This window comes from Chroicocephalus ridibundus, chromosome 5 (assembly GCF_963924245.1).
Source record: "Chroicocephalus ridibundus chromosome 5, bChrRid1.1, whole genome shotgun sequence".
Taxonomy (NCBI): domain Eukaryota; kingdom Metazoa; phylum Chordata; class Aves; order Charadriiformes; family Laridae; genus Chroicocephalus; species Chroicocephalus ridibundus.
Window position 1 is genome coordinate 76,549,699 of NC_086288.1, and position 18,272 is coordinate 76,567,970.

The 18,272-nt window shown below is 44.2% G+C and overlaps 1 protein-coding gene across 7 annotated transcripts in view; it reads left to right on the forward strand.

The window, feature by feature from the left end:
* FAT1 (FAT atypical cadherin 1) overlaps nucleotides 1-11,503 on the forward strand; it is a 112,650-nt gene extending 101,147 nt beyond the window's left edge. For 3 of the 7 annotated variants that reach the window (XM_063335066.1, XM_063335069.1, XM_063335067.1), the window contains 9 exons: nucleotides 66-229; nucleotides 789-1,251; nucleotides 1,729-1,882; nucleotides 2,126-2,236; nucleotides 2,965-3,596; nucleotides 3,842-3,979; nucleotides 6,007-6,066; nucleotides 8,796-8,831; nucleotides 9,726-11,503. In XM_063335066.1, the coding sequence (XP_063191136.1) occupies nucleotides 66-229; nucleotides 789-1,251; nucleotides 1,729-1,882; nucleotides 2,126-2,236; nucleotides 2,965-3,596; nucleotides 3,842-3,979; nucleotides 6,007-6,066; nucleotides 8,796-8,831; nucleotides 9,726-10,351 (2,384 nt within the window). In that variant the 3' untranslated portion in view covers nucleotides 10,352-11,503. Of the gene's footprint in view, nucleotides 1-65; nucleotides 230-788; nucleotides 1,252-1,728; nucleotides 1,883-2,125; nucleotides 2,237-2,964; nucleotides 3,597-3,841; nucleotides 3,980-4,460; nucleotides 4,515-6,006; nucleotides 6,067-8,795; nucleotides 8,832-9,725 lie in introns of all 7 variants that reach the window. The other 4 variants (XM_063335070.1, XM_063335072.1, XR_010071108.1 and 1 more) reach the window with 3 other exon arrangements.
* Nucleotides 11,504-18,272: the final 6,769 nt, after the last annotated feature.

Consider the following 18,272-nt stretch of genomic DNA (forward strand, 5'->3'; position numbering starts at 1 on the left):
TAAAACCGTGTTACTCCACATATAAATTTGTTTTAACACATTTTATGCTTTTCTGTATTCCTAAGCATCAGCTGGCTCTGCCGTGACATTTACTGGGAGCAGCTATGTGAAATACCGTCTCATGGAAAACGAGAACAAAGAGGAAATGAAGCTGACCATGAGACTTAGAACTTACTCTGCTCACGCAGTTGTTATGTATGCTCGGGGAACAGACTACAGTATCCTAGAGGTATATTAAAATCTCCTGGTGCATATCTCCTCTTTTCTTCTTACCATCTTCTCACTATTTTTTGTGCCAAATTAAAAGATTGAATCATAACATCTCTGGAGAATTGTTATAATTGAGAATTGCCTTCAAGGTAGAGTGCGTTATACATCCAGGTGACAAACTTGTACAGAATTTTTTTAATGTGTAAAAGGAATTAGTTTAAAACAAAAACCCGAATTATCTATTTTAAATAACAACTTTAAATTTATTTGCTCATAATGCCCATTAAATCTATACAGAAGCACAAGATGAAAGGTCTTGAGTATTGTAATCTTTTGATGATGATCTGTGACTTCTCCACTAGAGGAAAAAACGTACTAAGTATACATTTTAATTAAAAGAACTGTAGAGAATGAATCACAATCACTGCGACAGTTTGGAATGCAGTATTATTAAACTGCCTTTTATGAACACCACCATCATCCTGTCTCTCCAGCAAACATAAACTTTTATACGCATCAATATTTTCTACTCCTGAAGTGCGCAGACCATTTGGTGACGTTGTGGCTTTCCTCTGCAGATTCACCATGGAAGGCTGCAATATAAATTCGATTGTGGCAGTGGACCTGGGATTGTCTCCGTTCAGAGCATTCAGATTAACGATGGCCAGTGGCATTCGGTGTCCCTTGAAGTGGACGGAAATTACGCCCGACTTGTTCTGGATAGGGTGCACACTGCATCTGGTACTGCTCCTGGTACCCTCAGGACACTCAACCTGGATAATCATGTGTTTTTTGGTGGCCATATTCGGCAGCAAGGTACGAGACACGGTAGAAGTCCTCAGGTCAGCAACGGTTTCAGAGGCTGTATGGATTCTGTTGTACTTAATGGACAAGAGCTCCCCTTGAACAGTAAACCGCGAAATTATGCACACATGGAAGAATCTGTAGATGTGACTCCTGGATGCTTACTGACGACCACGGAAGGTTGTTCCAGCAGCCCATGTCAGAATGGAGGCATCTGCAATGCGCTGTCAAACGGAGGTAAGCGGTGCTGTGTTCTTAGTGAGTTTTCAAAACTGCCTTTCCACTTCCCTGCCTTGATGGACAAATCAACTGTGTAAGGAATTCTGGCTTTCCCAGAGAGTTGTAGAAGGCTGGTTGTCTGGTAGGAAGCTTGTGTCTGCCTGTGTTCTAGACTCAATTTCTTGGGGTATAAAACACAGATTTAATCTTCAGTGTCAACACCTGAGGTCCGTCCTCTTAACTGCCCGCTTGAGAGTCATCCTTTAAAAATCCCGAAATCGTCGTGACAAGCTCAAGTTTTGTGAGAGAAATGGAAGTTACCCTTCAATCATACTCAAGAAAAACCTTACTGTTAGACTTTCCTTCACCTTTCAATAAAAATATTTCCATTTCTTCCCATCCTCTCTCTCTTGGACGGAAGGTGGGCAGGGAGGGTTTTATCTTAAATCCAGTAAAGCCACGTGCGCCTTTCCAAAAGCTTGTGTTTGATTTCAGGTTACTACTGCAAGTGCGCGCCTTTGTTTATGGGAACTCACTGCGACGTAAGCGTCAACCCGTGCGCATCCAACCCCTGCCTTTATGGTGGGACTTGCATCCCGGTCAGCGATGATTTTATCTGCCAGTGCCGAGGACAGTACACAGGCCAAAGGTATGTTGGTATGGTTTATTGTACCAATGAACCCCTTAGACAACAGGCTATAAACGTAACACTTTTTCTGTTGTCTTTTTGTGTGTTTCCTATTTAAAGCTGAGGCTTTGAAACCACTGGAGTTAGCTAAAGTTAATGTCAACCCCTACAGGCCTGAACCCTACATTATATACTTACTTGCAGTAACGTAATGGTTCATTCATGCTGCTAATTGTTTTTTCCTTTATTTTTTTGCCTTTACAGGTGCCAGCTGGGTCCATATTGCAAAGACAATCCTTGTAAAAACAGTGGCAAGTGCATTGACAGTTTGGATGGACCTGTTTGTGAGTGTGAAGCAGGCTTTCGTGGAGAAAGGTAGGTAGTGTTCCACATACATTGAATTTTTAACAGTATTAATTCACAGTTATCGGTTCAAACTGGTTGAAGTTGTGTCCAGCTTTGGAGTTGCCAACACAAGAAGGACATGGACCTGTTGGAACAGGTCCAGAGGAGGCCATGAAGATGGTCCAAGGGCTGGGAGCCCCTCTGCTGTGAGGACAGGCTGAGAGAGTTGGGGGGGTTCAGTCTGGAGAAGAGAAGGCTCCAGGGAGACCTTAGAGCCCCTTCCAGTACCTGAAGGGGGCCTACAGGAGAGATGGGGAGGGACTCTGGATCGGGGAGTGGAGCCATAGGACGAGGGGTAATGGTTTTAAACTGAAAGAGGGGAGATTTAGATGAGATATTAGGAAGAAATTCTTTGCTGTGAGGGTGGTGGAACACTGGCCCAGGCTGCCCAGAGAAGCTGTGGCTGCCCCATCCCTGGAGGGGTTCAAGGCCAGGCCGGACGGGGCTTGGAGCAACCTGGGCTGGTGGGAGGCATCCCTGCCCAGGGCAACAGGGTGGAACTGGATGATCTTTAAGGTCCCTTCCAACCCAAACCATTCTATGATTCTATGAAATCTGAAATGTTGGTAAAATAGTGAATTGCCTGTTCGTGTACAGTACCCTATATCAAATATATCTAGAACTGTTGAGAACAAGGAGACTACAACAGAGACTGGTGATGTAAACTAACCGTCCTTTCTCTGCTCTGTTTCTGGTAGGTGCCTGACCGACGTTGATGAATGCGTAGAAAACCCCTGTCTTAATGGTGCCCTTTGTGAGAATACTTACGGTTCATATCACTGCAATTGCAGCCGTGGATATGGAGGAAAACACTGCACAGACATTGTTCTTAACAAATATGTTTCAACCTCTTGGAACATTAGTTTAGCTGAAGTGATTGGGATTATTGTTTTCATCGCAGGAATATTCTTCTTAGTTGTGATTTTTGTCGTTTGCCGCAAAATGATTAGTAGAAAGAAGAAGCACCAGCCAGAACCTGAAGACAAGCAACTGGGAGCTACAACAGCTTTCTTGCAAAGACCTTATTTTGATGCAAAATTGAATAAGAACATCTATTCTGACATCCCACCACAGGTTCCTGTTCGTCCCATTTCGTACACTCCCAGCATTCCAAGCGACTCCCGGAACAATCTTGACCGGAATTCTTTTGAGGGCTCTGCTATCCCCGAGCACCCAGAGTTCAGTACTTTCAACCCAGATTCTGTCCATGGTCACCGGAAAGCTGTCGCTGTTTGCAGTGTAGCACCGAATTTGCCACCTCCGCCTCCCTCCAACTCTCCTTCAGACAGCGATTCGATACAGAAACCCAGCTGGGATTTTGACTATGACAGTAAGAAACGTTCTTCTTTTATTATTTTTCCATTAAAGGTGTGCACCGGTACGATTTTAATGAGCGCAAAGTCTCTTTCTGTGCCTGTTCGGGTAGAGAAGGCATTATGACTTCTGGGGTTTGAGTCTGATCCAGCTTTCGCGCTCTATTAAGTTGTGTAAAAACGTGTAGATCTCAGCCGTAAATTTTATTGACTCCGTGATCTAGAGTCTATTAATTGTCTCACTTGAAACTTTTTCTTTCAGCTAAAGTAGTAGATCTTGACCCCTGCCTTTCAAAAAAGCCTCTGGATGAAAAGAACTCCCACCCTTACAGTGCCAGGGAAAGCATGTCTGAGGTCCAGTCTCTCAGCTCCTTCCAGTCTGAATCCTGCGATGACAATGGTACGTAAAATCCACTCGTTCTCTACTGCCGCTTACAGTCATTTGGTCTGTCTTTGCATCTATATCTCTTAGTAGCAATAGGACTTAGAGAGATCAAATATATATTAAATAATAGCTTATTTAATATATATCTGTATTTACTTATGTTAATAGCCAGACCTGTTAATTTTTTTAAAGTATTTTGCGTATCTTGCACCTCATGTTAATTACTTTACCTTAAAATTATATATATTCGTTCTGTTGTTAGAATATTAACAGTGAAAATGCAGCACGAGGTGTTCAGAGCCTTGTGTTTAAAAGGTGTTAAATTTCAGAAACTCTTCTAGGTAATCATTAGTTATCACTTTATACAAGAATACGGTGAATTTAAAAAATGGCCTCTGCACAAATATAACTTTCGCTTTGACGTTCAGCTTTCAGGAAAGCTTTCTGGTGTTACAGTTTCATTTGTTTCCTTCTCTTTTTCTTGCTGCGACCTCAGCTCCCATATGGATCAGATCAGTTCTGAGTGAGAGCAGAGTTTAAGGGACTGCTTGTAAGTTTGATTACTTTAGTAATGAAGGAAGCTGCACAAAAAAAAAAAAGGAACTTTGTTACAGTAGAACAGTATATTTGGCTTTCACCATGATTAAAATGATTTCAGAACAAAATTTCATGCCTCGAAAAAAGCCAATATAAAAATATTTTGATCATAACTCCAGTCCATCAAAATATAATCAGCATACGTATTTGTGGGGTTTATTAATTGGAAGCCTTTTACTTTTCCATTGTGACGAGAGATGCTCTTACAGTTGCTACGAATGCATCCGCGTTTTCAGAAACATTTCAGACCGATTGGACAAAGCCACAGTTCTCTCCTAACCTCATTCCCTGAGTTAAGCTGGTTTGACTCTTCATTCCAATTCCTGCTTTTGTCTCTGAATGGTAAAAAGAATTTGAAATTCCTTTAGCTTAGGAATAAAGACCATTCTGCTTCTCAACGAAGTAGAGTGACCTGTCCTTAACAGCATGAAACGAAACATCTGTGTTAATGATTGGTGAAAGTAAAATGTTGTGCTTAAAATACTCATCATCGTATCAGTAGACCCGATATCAACTTTTTTCCTGTGGTATTAAGTGTTGTGCAGTACATGTCGTTCTCCCCTCCTCCCCATCCCATGTGTTTCATACATTCCTCCTCGTATTTCTTGTCATGTATTGATTACTCATTAATACATCGTTTTAAATAGCTGTAGCATCGTAGATATTGTTCCTTCGTTCCTTTTTGGTATATTCTGAATTTGTTAGTTTGAAATTTAATCCCTGAGCCATGCAAACAAATTGCATGCGCTTACCTCGTCCTACCCTGTAAGAGTAAATCCTCCTCCCTTCCAAAAGTATCTTGGGAAAGGGAAAACATAAAAAAATACATTCATTTTGGTTGTTTTTAAATAAGAATGTCACAACCTGAATTTGGTATTCTTGCTGTGATAGCAGTGTTTGCACACGACTTAAGTAGGTCAGCAACAGGCGCTTTCAGTAGCTATTTTTCATATTCTAGCATTTTAGTTCATTTTGGTGAAAATTTCTTCCCCTGGTCTTCCCCTGACGGGGGGGGAATGTAGTTTGCCATCTAAAAGGGGAAGCCTAAAGCAATAGTCCTTGATTCACCCGACACACGCCTTTAGAAAAGCTTGATTTATTGCTGTCTAGATGCAGCATTCCACAAACGGTGTGTTTAGGCAACACTTCAGGAATTCTAACCCAACTAAAGCAGCTTTGTGCTCGTGCAGAGTTTGCTTCGGGAGTAGTTACAAGTACTTTTCCGTGTTTATCAAGAATAAAATTCAGGTTTAGAGATGTATTTTATGTATTGTATGCAACTGCTTTCTAGCTAGAGAGTGAATGTATGTGTACACCAATAATCTTGCTTTATAAAATAGTCATGAACTGCAATTTTATAGTGTTTTCTTGTACACCTATATGCTGTTTAAAGTGATACTAACTATAGGTTTGTTTTAATTTGCTCCTTTTATACCTTTTACAAGCTTCCGTAGTGACTGTAATACACCTTGTCAATGCTGTTGTTGACTCGGTGGAAAAAGAAGGTATATACATATTTTAATATTTACTTACTGCTTTGGCAGAATAATGCACGTTTGTCTTCTAGTAATGTAGTCCTAACAGATGGGAGTTATAAAATATTCTTTGCTTGGATTTTCTGATAAGTGTTAGCAAAGAATATATTTATATCATCGATCTGTTGATATTTTCATGTGTATGCTGTTAGCTACCCTGTGGACAGATTTCAAAGTGTGATTTTTGGGGGGTGGTGGGGGGCGGGAGGGGATGTATTGGCATAAAAAGGTCTTGGTGCTTCCTCTCTTCTGAAAGGATTCCCGCTAAAGCTCCCGGCAGAACTGAGACGGCATCAAAGGCAATTACATACCCTACAGTAGATGAAAAAGCAGCAGCCCCCGCTTCCTTCTCTTCTCCCACCCACATCTGTGGGCACCTCGTCCCGCTGAGCAGACTGGTCCCAGTCTGGTCCCAGTACTCACTGCCCTGCCCTTCAGGGGTCTCTCTAGCAGAAAAATCGGATTTCTAGGATGCAGTTGCTGTCTATGGGCATACACATCCCTGTCAGTTTAAGTAGTTACTACCCAGCCTTGCATCAGTACCTGAAAGGTGTGTTTGGGTGCGTATATGTACACACACACATCTTTGTGTGCATAGTATGGATTTAGAAGTTAGAAACAAGTAAAGTAAACATTTTCAATGGAATTTTTATCTTTTCTGCCACCATTTAAGAACTGGCCGCTCTGGAGTATGCAAACTCTTTACAAAATAATGGTGGTAATAAAGGTGCTGGTGAGTCTATACAAACGCTAACTGTTGTTTTAACTGACTTCAAAATCCTTAAAAGTTCCAGTAATACACAAGGAACTCACTCCATGACCACGCGTCTGCAGAGGCTCCTTCTGAAATAACCCCCGCAGTGTGTTTCCTATTTCTTAATACAGACTAGGAAACCTTACTTTTTTTAAGTCCTACTTAAAATGAAGCCATTTTAAGAACATAAAATTAATTATAGGAGCTAAAGATTCTCTTCGGTTCGTTATTTGAAGTGCGTCCTGTCTAATGCATGCAGACACGCAAAAAGTAGATAAATGCAAAGACTTGTGATCACATGAGAGAATTTCATTAATGTCTACCTACAGGCCATAGTCCTCGCTGCTAAAAAACTGTAATGCACAGTACGCAGGAAAGGGAGAATTATAAGACTAGAAGCGTCAAAATCTAGCAGGGGAAATATGTAATAACTTATTCAGATTTTCTCTGAGATTTTAATTGGTAGAAACTAAAAATGACGGATGTAGTTCTCAAGTCAAAGTTGAAAGCATTGCTTGGTGGTTTAACATCACTGCAAGATAAATACAAATATTTTATGCATTGCAGAATATTGATAGAGAGGTTAAAGATGTTCTGCTCAGCTACGTCTTAACGCTGGGAAGCTTCTACTCTTAATAAGCCTTCCGTCTTTCCAAGGGTCTTAGGTAAAGAGTTGTGCTTTGGAGCACCCTCAGGAGGGTGCCAGCGCGAGCAGCAGAGATCCTTGCTCAGGCCTTCAGCAGGGTGAAGTTCTGGGGCAGATGGTCCTTTCCTGTAGTCTCCCAAGTCGTTCTGTCCAACGGCTCCCCTGGAAGCCTGAACTGGAGCTACCCTCGTCCTAGGGCAGCTGTAGCCCCACATTCTCGGCACTGCTCCTTGGGGACGGTTGTAGCTCTGTGCAAACAGAGCTCCAGCCTGGCAGCTCGTCACCTAGAGAGACGGGCACAGCGGGTTCTAGTTTGCATGTCTGTGCTTTCTGTTAAAGGGTCTTTGCCTCAGAAGGACAGGACCAAGACCTCCCCCTTCCTTGGTAAATGCGCGCTAAACCATGAGGCCCTGGTCTGCCCGTTGGCTTTAGTTTTGCACCCAGTTTCCCTAGAAAAATGAAGAAAGTCGTCTTCTAAGTAGACTACTGGTCAGCACCTTCTCCTGGAGATGAGGCCAGAGGTTTTTTAAGAGTCTCGGACTGATATCTCCTTTAGTGTGGACAGCATTTTTCTTGTCCAGGCTAGGCAAGCTTAAAAAAATCAAAAATAAAAAAAAAAAAGGAGGAAACCTCCTCCAAGAGTCAACCTCTGTCCCTCCAGTCTTCCAGGAACAGAGTATTAATTCATAGGGTAAGATCCTTACAGACCTGAAGAGGGAATACAGGTTCCTGAACAGAGAAAGGTTTAAAACTCGTCAGATAACACAGGCCCGTTCTCTGCTGAGCGCGAGCTGCCGCGAGTGCTGTACCGAGGGAGCTGGGTCTCCCACCCCGTGGGAGCAGCTAAAGGGAGAGTTCCCGTCTTTGCACTGAGATACGTGGAAGTGTAAGTCTTAGCAGGTGCAGCCCTGGATTGTAAAACAAGGGGATACAAGGAAATGGAAAAAAAAAAATAGAAAAAAAAATGAGACCAAGTCTCGTTACCCCTTTTTAGCAGAAGTCCTAAATCTATTGATAAGGGGATTTCCGCAAACTACAGGCTGCAGATTTTGCCCTTAGGCCGCCGTGTCCCAGGCCGGCCGTACACGAACTCCGTAGCCATTCTACACTTCAAGCCTAACAAAGGAGCCCAGGAGAAAAAAAAAAAAAAAAAGCCACCTTTAGTACTGCTGTGTAAACTGGACAAAAGCAGCACGGCCACCGTAGTGACAGTCATTGTTTGTCTTCACGTTGGTTCCACTATTTTGATTCCTAACTACAGATGTTTTCTCCTTTTTCTTCTCATTCTGCCACCTAAAGAATCTTTTGCTGTTCCTGACCTCAGCAATTCAAGAGGTGACTCCTGCATGCAGTTCATTGATGTTCACCAAAATATCGCTGTTAATACTTTGGTTTTAACACAGACTCACTCTCAGTTGCTTGCTGTGCGTTTGTCTGCAGTGATTACTCTTTACTAGATGTGCACCTTATTACAGTTCTGTATTGTTTTCCTTTTTGGTGTTCAGATGAGAAAAACAATCATTTTTTAATAAGATTAGGCTTACATCTAGTTTCCAGCGGATGAATACAAACTTATTCAAGGGAAGTTTGCAAGAGAGGATCAAGTTCGGTCATTTATGCATGATTAAGCTTGATTTTCCTGTTTTGTTCTTGTATTTGAATGTGGAATGTCTTTACTAATAGTCAAAGATTTTTATCAGAGGTGTGGAGGTTCCTGTAGAGCTAACAGCATTTTGTGAAATTAACTTTACCACGCAGTTAAGGGGTAAAGTCTCTTTAAATGGTCTGGATACTTTACCAATTAGACGTTGCTTCTAAAAGCACGGCAGTTGTTATCACCCCAGCTGTAATGACCCAACCACAGTGGATTAAAAACGCAGCTGCACAGGGAGGCTGGTTCTTTGCCCTCCAGTGAACAATTCTATACCATTATGTACGGAGACAGCACGTTCCGTAGGTGCCCCCCAGCTCTTCCCACGTTAGGTGAGATGTCGGCGAACACGTCAGAGTTGGAGTGTGAATGGCGCAACATCTAATGCATGGCATAGCGTAAAGTTGCGTTGTGTTGAACGTCTTTTGTGGAACCGGGGCAAACTGCTCTCTCATTAACAAGTAGTGTGCTAATCACAGTGATTGCATTGTCTTAATACACGTGTTGACGTCTTACTTCAGACTGACTTGAAGATAAGGTACTAATACTACTTTTTTTAAAATAAATTAACTTTGCAGGTTACCACTGGGATACGTCAGACTGGATGCCAAGCGTTCAGTTGCCGGGTATCCAAGAGTATCCAAATTACGAAGTGGTCGAGGAGTCAGCTCCCCTCTACACGGACCCAAACGCCATCGATACAGACTATTACCCTGGCGGTTATGACATAGAAAGTGATTTTCCACCTCCACCTGATGACTTCCCTGCACCTGATGAGCTTCCACCGTTACCACCAGAATACAGCGACCAGTTTGAGTCAATACAGCCACCCAGAGACATGCCAGCCGTAGGTAGCTTGGGTTCTTCTACGAGAAGCAGGCAGAGATTTAACCTGAACCAGTACCTTCCCCACCACTACCCTGCAGACATGTCAGAACCTCAGACCACAACCAGTGGTGTCAACGGCGGTTACAGAGAACCTTACGCTCCTTACACATTAGGGTACAACAGAGACTTCGAAGCACCCGCTGTAGACAACATGTCCATGTCCGTGTACGCTTCCACAGCTTCCTGCTCCGATGTGTCGGCGTGCTGTGAAATGGAGTCGGAAGTCATGATGAGCGACTACGAGAGTGGAGACGACGGTCACTTCGAAGACGTGAAAATCCCTCCGCTTGATTCCCAGCAACACACAGAAGTCTGACACGCTCAACAAAAGTGCCTGGACTCTTAACAAACTTTATCAATTCTAGAACAACTCTCTCAAGAGCTTTTTTTTTTATTTTTTTATTTTTTTTGTTTTGTTTTGTTTTCTTTCTCCCAGCCACAGGGAATGCTTTTGTTTCAGTGAGCTGAACGGGCCTGGTGGCCTCGGATCATGCACTTCATTTCACTAAATCAGCTGGTTTCCATTTCCTGACCTACTGTAATCAAAGACGGTTCTGAGATCTCCATTGGCTGTGCCATTTCTCAACATCCTTTTTGTACTTACATTGTCTATGTTTAAAAATAAATAAATAAATAAATAAATAAATCGCATACCACTTCTCCATGTTAGCATGATGCATATATTTATATAGTTCTAATGCAATTAATTTTCTCCTACTTTTTGTAAATTTTCTGTACAGTTTTGATTTTAATAGTTTTAACTAGATTTTGTAGATATTTTGTGAATTTGTTTTCCACTGAAACTAGTGGTGTTAGTGTGCCATTAAAAACTGCCACCCTGACTTACTGTAATCAGGGCGTCACTCTGTGTATTCCCCCAAAAACCTAAGGTTTGACGTTTCGTTATGAAAAAAAAAAAATAAAATAAAAATCACCATCTTCACACAAATCCCACTGTACATAGGTTAGGTCTGCTATTTTTCTGGGTCAGCTACATGAAAATGTCTTAAATGGGTTGCTGTATTTTAAAACTGTAAACGTTATTTTTTTTTCTTCCCTTCTTGGCAAGCGTGTTGGGGACCCTCTCCATACCAGTTTAGAACCAAAACCACCACGACACAGTTTTTATAGTGTCTGTATATTTGTGATCCAATGGTCTTGTAAAGGTTTTTACTGAAAATTACCATTAGCCCGTCTTTCTTACTGACAATAAATTATTAATAAAATACTTTAGCTTTGCTCTGTGTATCTCTATTATACGATATCCAATTGACAAAGCATTCGGTGCAGCATTTTGTGTATGTTTTGTACTGTGTTACGTTCCTTGCTGCAAGCGACACCTTTCCCTCTCCTCGGAGCTGGCAGCGCAGCTCTGGGAGAGGTGCTCAGTAGATGGCAGTGTGTGTCTGCTTCGTGGTGTTTTCCAAAAGCCATTGGGCCAGTATGAATAAAGATTGATGGCTATCAAAACCGCAGTAGCCTTCTCGCTAGTTTGCATTTTTCTTTAAATGTATAATATCAGCTATGTCAATTCCTGAGGTGGGTTTTTTTTTTTTTCTCCTGAAGTCCCAAAAATATATATACAGAAAAACACCCAAGCTCTTTAAAGCAGTTTCTTCCCTTCTTAATCACCCGAATATTTTCATGAAGAGCCGTCCCTTGATTGTGCACGTGCCTGCTGAAGCTTCTCCGCCACTTTCTGAGTTTGTGATAAATACATTGGGCTTTTTATGCAATTATATTTCAAGGGCAGCTTCCTGCATTTAAGTTTACCCTAGAAGTTCGGCTGGAAGAAGTTGAGAGAGGAGAGTTTGCCTGTGTATTATCCCGCTGCTCTCCTGCCTAGAAAAGAACAAAGCCTCTAACAAAGCTCTCCAGCGGAGATTTGCCCTGCTGGAAAGCTAAAGGGATGAGACAACTCTCTTCTGCCTCTTGCCTGAGGGATGGTTTTTTTTAAGTTCACATTTCCCAGCGCATTAGTGAATTTTTAATATAGCCCGCAATCCTTTCAGCTCCACCTCCCTCTTTTTTCTTACTGTTCCATAAAATTCTGTAGCCTGGAAAGGTACGAGCCCACCCTCGGGGGGGGGAAGGGTACTGGATTTGTATTTGGGATGCTGTTTATGCACTAAATGGAACAAGTCCCAGCCTGGCAGCTGTGTAATGGAAACGGAGGGGTTATGGGACAGAGCCAAGAGCCAGGCCCAGGCATTCCACAGTGTTAACTGGCCCAGATGCAGGTGAGAATCTCGTGACATACGGAAAGAGGCTAAAATCAACAGGTTTTACACCATGCTCTGGGCTCGAGCTGCAATATTCACCCGGAGCTGTTCGTACATTGGGGCCAGCGTTACCCTTTTCTTATTAAATAGCTTTAAAAGAATCCTACAGAACGGTGAGCAACAGGTCCGATGCACGCCGTAGCAGTTCGGATCCCAGCTTAAGGTCCCCCTTGAGCGGTGAAGGTTAAGCTCAGGCGCAGTTCTCTCGATTTATCACTCCCTGCTGCCCAGCAGGAATCAACCTCAGGCGCCAGCCAGAGGGAAACACAAGAGGGAGAGAGACTGCGTCACCCCTCAGTTGATAAAGACTCCCAGCAAAGATGAACGCCTGCCCTCCAAACACATTTTCTTAAGTTACTTATTTACAGCAGAAAGGGCTGAAAACAGGTTTTTAAAATTGAGAAGTGCGGAGGACAGGAATATCAGCGCTGAAGTACGCTTTGATTCAGGGTGCTGTGAACTGAAGGCTAACGCAGAACCTCATGCTGAAGAGGAACGACGTCTCGTCACTCTGCAGAGACTCCGAGCCAGCTTAAAAAAAGCACTTCTGTTGAAAGTATCAGAATACTCCCCCCCCACCACCCCCAACCCCTTTCTCTTCACAAGAGCGCTGCTGTTGGGCGACACACAACACGCAGGTTGTGCTTCCCAGCAGCAGAGGAGAGGGCAGGGCGGCAGGCGCGTGGCGAAATAACGGGCACTTTCAACTCCAGAGCAGCTTTTGCTACAAACATCACACAAGACCAAGCCGGTGACATTTTTAACCCGATTAAAACACTGATACGGCAGATCACTGCTGTTTGCCTCAACAGTAGTCCGAGACATTCAAAAGCACTGCCCGGATGATTTGTGTTACGAGCCAAACATTTTAAAATAGGAAATTCCAGTGAAGTCAATACACTCAAATCCTCAGAGTTACTGTTATTATGTTTTTCCCTAACTCCTTATACAGATTTTTAAGTGGCTAAAGATAAGCACAAACCTCATCTCTCAGCTTTTAATGGGCACATCCATATTAAAAGGTCCTAAAGCAATACCCTGAGTCACGGAACAGTTGAGGCTGGAAGGTGCCTCTTGACTTACCCCCAAGGGTGGAGACTGAAACCTCTCTGGGTGACCATTGCCAGTGTTCAAACGCCCTCACAGTAAGAGTTCTGTGTTCAGATTTATTTTCATCTGTTTCAGTTTGTGCCCGTTGCTGCTTGTCCTGCCACAGGCCACCACTGAGAGGAGCCCGTCTCCTCTTCACGTCTTCACATCAGGTGTTTATGAACATCCCTAGGTTCCCCGCTGAGCCTTCTCCTTTCCAGACTGAACAGTCTCAGTTCTCTCCGCCTCTCGTATGAAAGAGACTCCAGTCCCTTCATCACCTTCCTGGCCCTTTGCTGGACTCGAGTTAACTCCCTGTCTTTCCTGTACGAGAGAATGTGGAAGTGATTTTTTTTCTGTTTTACAATACTTATGAGCTAGTAGAATTTAAAGTTTTACTGAGCAGATTTGAGTCAAACTCATTGCTGTTCTGTCCCACCTCCATTCTACTTGGAGTGTATGAAGCGTCATTTTGCCTTGGAGCAGAGCACAAGCTGCAGTTCTACCTGATTAATAGTATTTGAGGCAGAAACACCAGCAGATAACAATCCTACAGAACTTCTTTCAGTCACTATAGAACACTCGCACCTGGTCTGAGGATGCCAGGACAGAGGCATAACCAAGTGCCTGGGATGACTCCTGGCTCTGTGTTCACAAGCTCTCTCTGGATCACAGCCCTGGGCACCGAGCAGCAGCTGCCAACCGCCACCACGGTACCCAGAGCCTCCACACAAGGAGCCTGAGCACTTCACAGCAAAGCTCTGCACACACACAGAAATCATAGAGGTACCAGAATGGTTAGAGTTAGAAAGGACCTTAAAGATCACCTAGTCCAACCCCTGTGCCCTGGGCAGCGACACCTCCCACCAGCCCAGGTTGCTCCAAGCCCCGTCCAGCCTGGCCTTGAACCCCTCCAGGGATGGGGCAGCCACAGCTTCTCTGGGCAACCTGGGCCAGGGGCTCACCACCCTCACAGGAAAGAATTTCTTCCTCATATCTCATCTAAATCTCCCCTCTTTCAGATTAAAACTGTTACTCCCCATCCTATGGCTCCCCTCCCTGATCCAGAGTCCCTCCCCATCTCTCCTGGAGCCCCTTTAGGGACTGGAAGGGGCTCTAAGGTCTCCCCGGAGCCTTCTCTTCTCCAGGCTGAACCCCCCCAGCTCTCTCAGCCTGTCCTCACAGCAGAGGGGCTCCAGCCCTCCCAGCATCTCCGGGGCCTCCTCTGGCCCCGCTCCAACAGCTCCGTGTCCTTCTGCTGTTGGTGCCCCAGAGCTGGAGGCAGCACTGCAGGGGGGTCTCCCCAGAGCGGAGCAGAGGGGCAGAATCCCCCCCTTGCCCGGCTGCCCACGCTGCGGGGGATGCAGACAGCGGGGGGTGGCTGCCTCACTTTCTTTTCCTCGCTCTTGCCAATTTTCAGCATTAAATGGCTTTCAAGCCCACACAAGCCTTTGTAAAAATATCAAAAAGATGAAACCCCCATTAAACCAAGCACGCTGAAGCAGGCGTAAGTTTTGGCGGCATTACTCATTCTTCCACAGCTTGAGGTGAGGGAGAAAAGTCAGAGAAGCGCAGCGCAATACCCAGTACAGCTGCAAAGCAGGAAAATGAGCTCTTCATTTTGATCTTAGAGACAAAAGTTTAAGAGAAACCTTATTGGAATTATTTTCCCCTCACGTAAGGTAAATAAGTTTTTGAACTTGCCGATAATCAAAAGCTTATTGATTACCAATGCCCAATGTCCATTGCTAAATCTGATGCACGGAAGCATTCCGATCACATCACAGATTTAAACCTTCACACACACACACACAAAATTAGGCATTTGCAGCAGTCACACAGCACTTCAGGTGATCAGTAAGAACACGGCATCACGACCACTGGAACAAGAGCAAACAGTTTCAGTTAGAGTTCTCAAAGCTGAGCCTTTCTAAACTTTTTACTGCAGCTGATCATTTCTTACTTTCTTCTTTTCTTATGTGTTCAGAGCAGAAACCTTCAGTGTGAGGAAAAGCCCCGAGAAGCCCAATTAGCGACAGCGTGACTCATTCACGTAATCCCCTGGGTACCCATCGGCAAACGCGCCAAGCAGGATGAATTGCTTTCAGAGCTTGCGTTTAACTTTGAAGAAACACACGGGGAAAGACTGTGCTGCTGCATCAAGAAGTTTCTGTTTTCTAATTCCATCTCTTTTTCTAGAGGACTTGAAGCACTGCCAGTAATTTATAGCATAAAAGTTCAAATGCCCCCTGTTTAAACAATTCAAACTTTACGACGGCCATACAGATAATGGGAACTTCTGCTTTGAGTTTCGCTGGGGTGACGGAAGGCCTCAACTCACAGAGAAAAAGGCTAAAAATATAATTAGCCTGATAACTGGAGCTCAACGCTATGTATTGAGCTTTTTTGTTTTACAGCCAAACACTGCTCCGTCCCACTGAAATTTCACAGAACTCACCTCCAAAAACTCAGCGTAGCTGTTCAGAAACACCTAGGAAGGGGGAGAACAAAGCCCACTTTGCCCGAGTTCGGCACTTTAACTCTTTAAACCCACAAATTTCACTGATTACCCACCTCGAGAGCTCCTGCCGAGGAAGCCAGAGAGCTTCCTCAAAGATAAAGACAAAAGACGCGCCTTGTGTCCCAAGAAAACAAGAGCGACAAAACAACGGTGACAGGAAAACAAACAAAAAAACCACCACAAACACACAAAACCAAGTCCCCCCACTCCCCCACCCAAACACACAACCCACAACAACAAGCAAGAAGCCTTATCGGCTCAGAGCCAGGCATGGACAGAAGCAAAATGTGAGGGATTTCGAAAATCCAAGGAAGACAGCTACTGAGAGCAGCTGCAGCAGAGAGAGGTTCTGCTTTAAGTCCAAGAAAGTCCTAATAACAGTTTCAAAGTCTTTTCGTAGGCCAAGTCTTAAGTATTTTAGACACTGAAATTTGTAGCTTAGAGGCTTCCTCTGATTTAGTGTGGGCTAATTCTTGCTGAGTGTGCCAGCTTTTCCAAGAGCTAGATGCGGAGCTGCGCTCCTCAAATTAAAGTCCCATTTTTGGAGACAGCAAACCTTTCTGGGCTGCCCTTGACAGCCTTCCTAAGAGAGAAAAGAATTCCCTTTTACCAAGGCTACTAGAATACATTTGTATCATAGAATTATAGAATTGGTTTGGTTGGAAGAGACCTTTAAGATCATCAAGTCCAACTGTTAACCAACACGGTTAGCGTTGCCAAGTCCACCACTAAACCATGCCCTTCAGCTCCACGTCTACCCGTCTTTTAAACACCTCCAGGGACGGTGACTCCGCCACTTCCCTGGGCAGCCTGTTCCGATGTTCGATGAAGACATTTTTTGGCAAAGAAATTTTTCTTAATATCCAATCCAAACCTCCCCTGGCGCAACTTGGGGCCACTGCTGCCATGTCACCGTATTGCTGCCACGACTTCCCTATTCCCCACCTTAAAAATGCCATAATCAGCATTTTCACATTATGAAGAAGCGAGGCAGACTCAAGATGAAGCCTCCCCAGACTTGTGGGGACAGCACTTCATTCCACCTCCACTTCCATAGCTCTCGTTGAGGTTAATAAATGCCGTTGCCAGCCCCCTGCAGACAGCCTACAGCCGCTTTGCGGCTCAGCCAAAGTCCCTCCCCTCTGAACCCCGCAGGAGGCGGGGGCTGAGTTTCTATCCCCAGGAGGCAATGGTTGGTTTTCACACCGAGCGTTAGAACAAACGGGGAAAAGGTCTTGCACGGAGGGGCTGACATTCAGCTCAGACTGTACCTGGATTCAGACATCGCCGAGTCACCCCTCACACAAGGAAAACGTACAGTTATGGGGTACTTTAAATGCCAGAGATTATTGCCTTATATCTGGAGTGAAACGTGTTATTTTAAGCACTCCTGATCTTCAGGGTGGGTTTTGTTTTGTTTCGTTGTTTTGGTTTTTTTTCCCCTTTTGATAATAACTAGTCGATTTCCTTGGGAAAAGGCAGATATATCTTCCCCCACATTCATATTTGATTTAACCACTCTACTAGAAACTTTTTTAAAGTCAAGCCATTTTAGGGCCCTATGCAGAAAAAAAATGGTCTTCAGTTAAACTCACGAGCGTCCAACTTGGCTGATCTCTCACAAGAGGCTTAGAGTCTTAAGGAAAGCTTGGAACAAACGAATTCTACAAACTCCATAGGGAGGCAGATCAAAAAGGATGCTCTAAGTTCAGAGGGTATATTGAACTGTTCCGTCCACGTCCAGGGACCAGTGTACACGGCTGAAAATCTCCCGTTTCTAGACTGTGCTTAAGTAGGCTTTGCCATTAAGAGTCATAGAATGGTTTGTGTTGGAAGGGACCTTAAAGACCATCCAGTTCCAACCCCCCTGCCCTGGGCAGGGACACCTCCCACCACACCAGGTTGCTCCAAGCTCCATCCAGCCTGGCCTTGAACCCCTCCAGGGATGGGGCAGCCACAGCTTCTCTGGGCAACCTGGGCCGGGGGCTCACAACCCTCGAAGTGAAAAGAAGAATAGCTAGACGCATCAATTCATAGCCAAACACCTATGGAGTCTCAAAGAAGATGAGAAAATTTAAGGAATGCTCTTGTGAGCAGAGCATTTCAGAGCAATTCACAGTTAATATCTTAATTGGTCCACGTTTCCAATGTGGTGTTCATTTACCACAAGGTTAACTCGGTAACACCTTGCCTCAGGACAGGCAGGTGCCCGTCTTCTCCCCAGTTCCCATTTGTGTTGGTATTTCATGGACACCCCCACGATGTACGTCAGTTTTCCGCCCCGTCAGTGATTCCTTCACTGCCTAAAACACACCGTGAGCCACAAAGAGCAAAAGCAGCTCTTG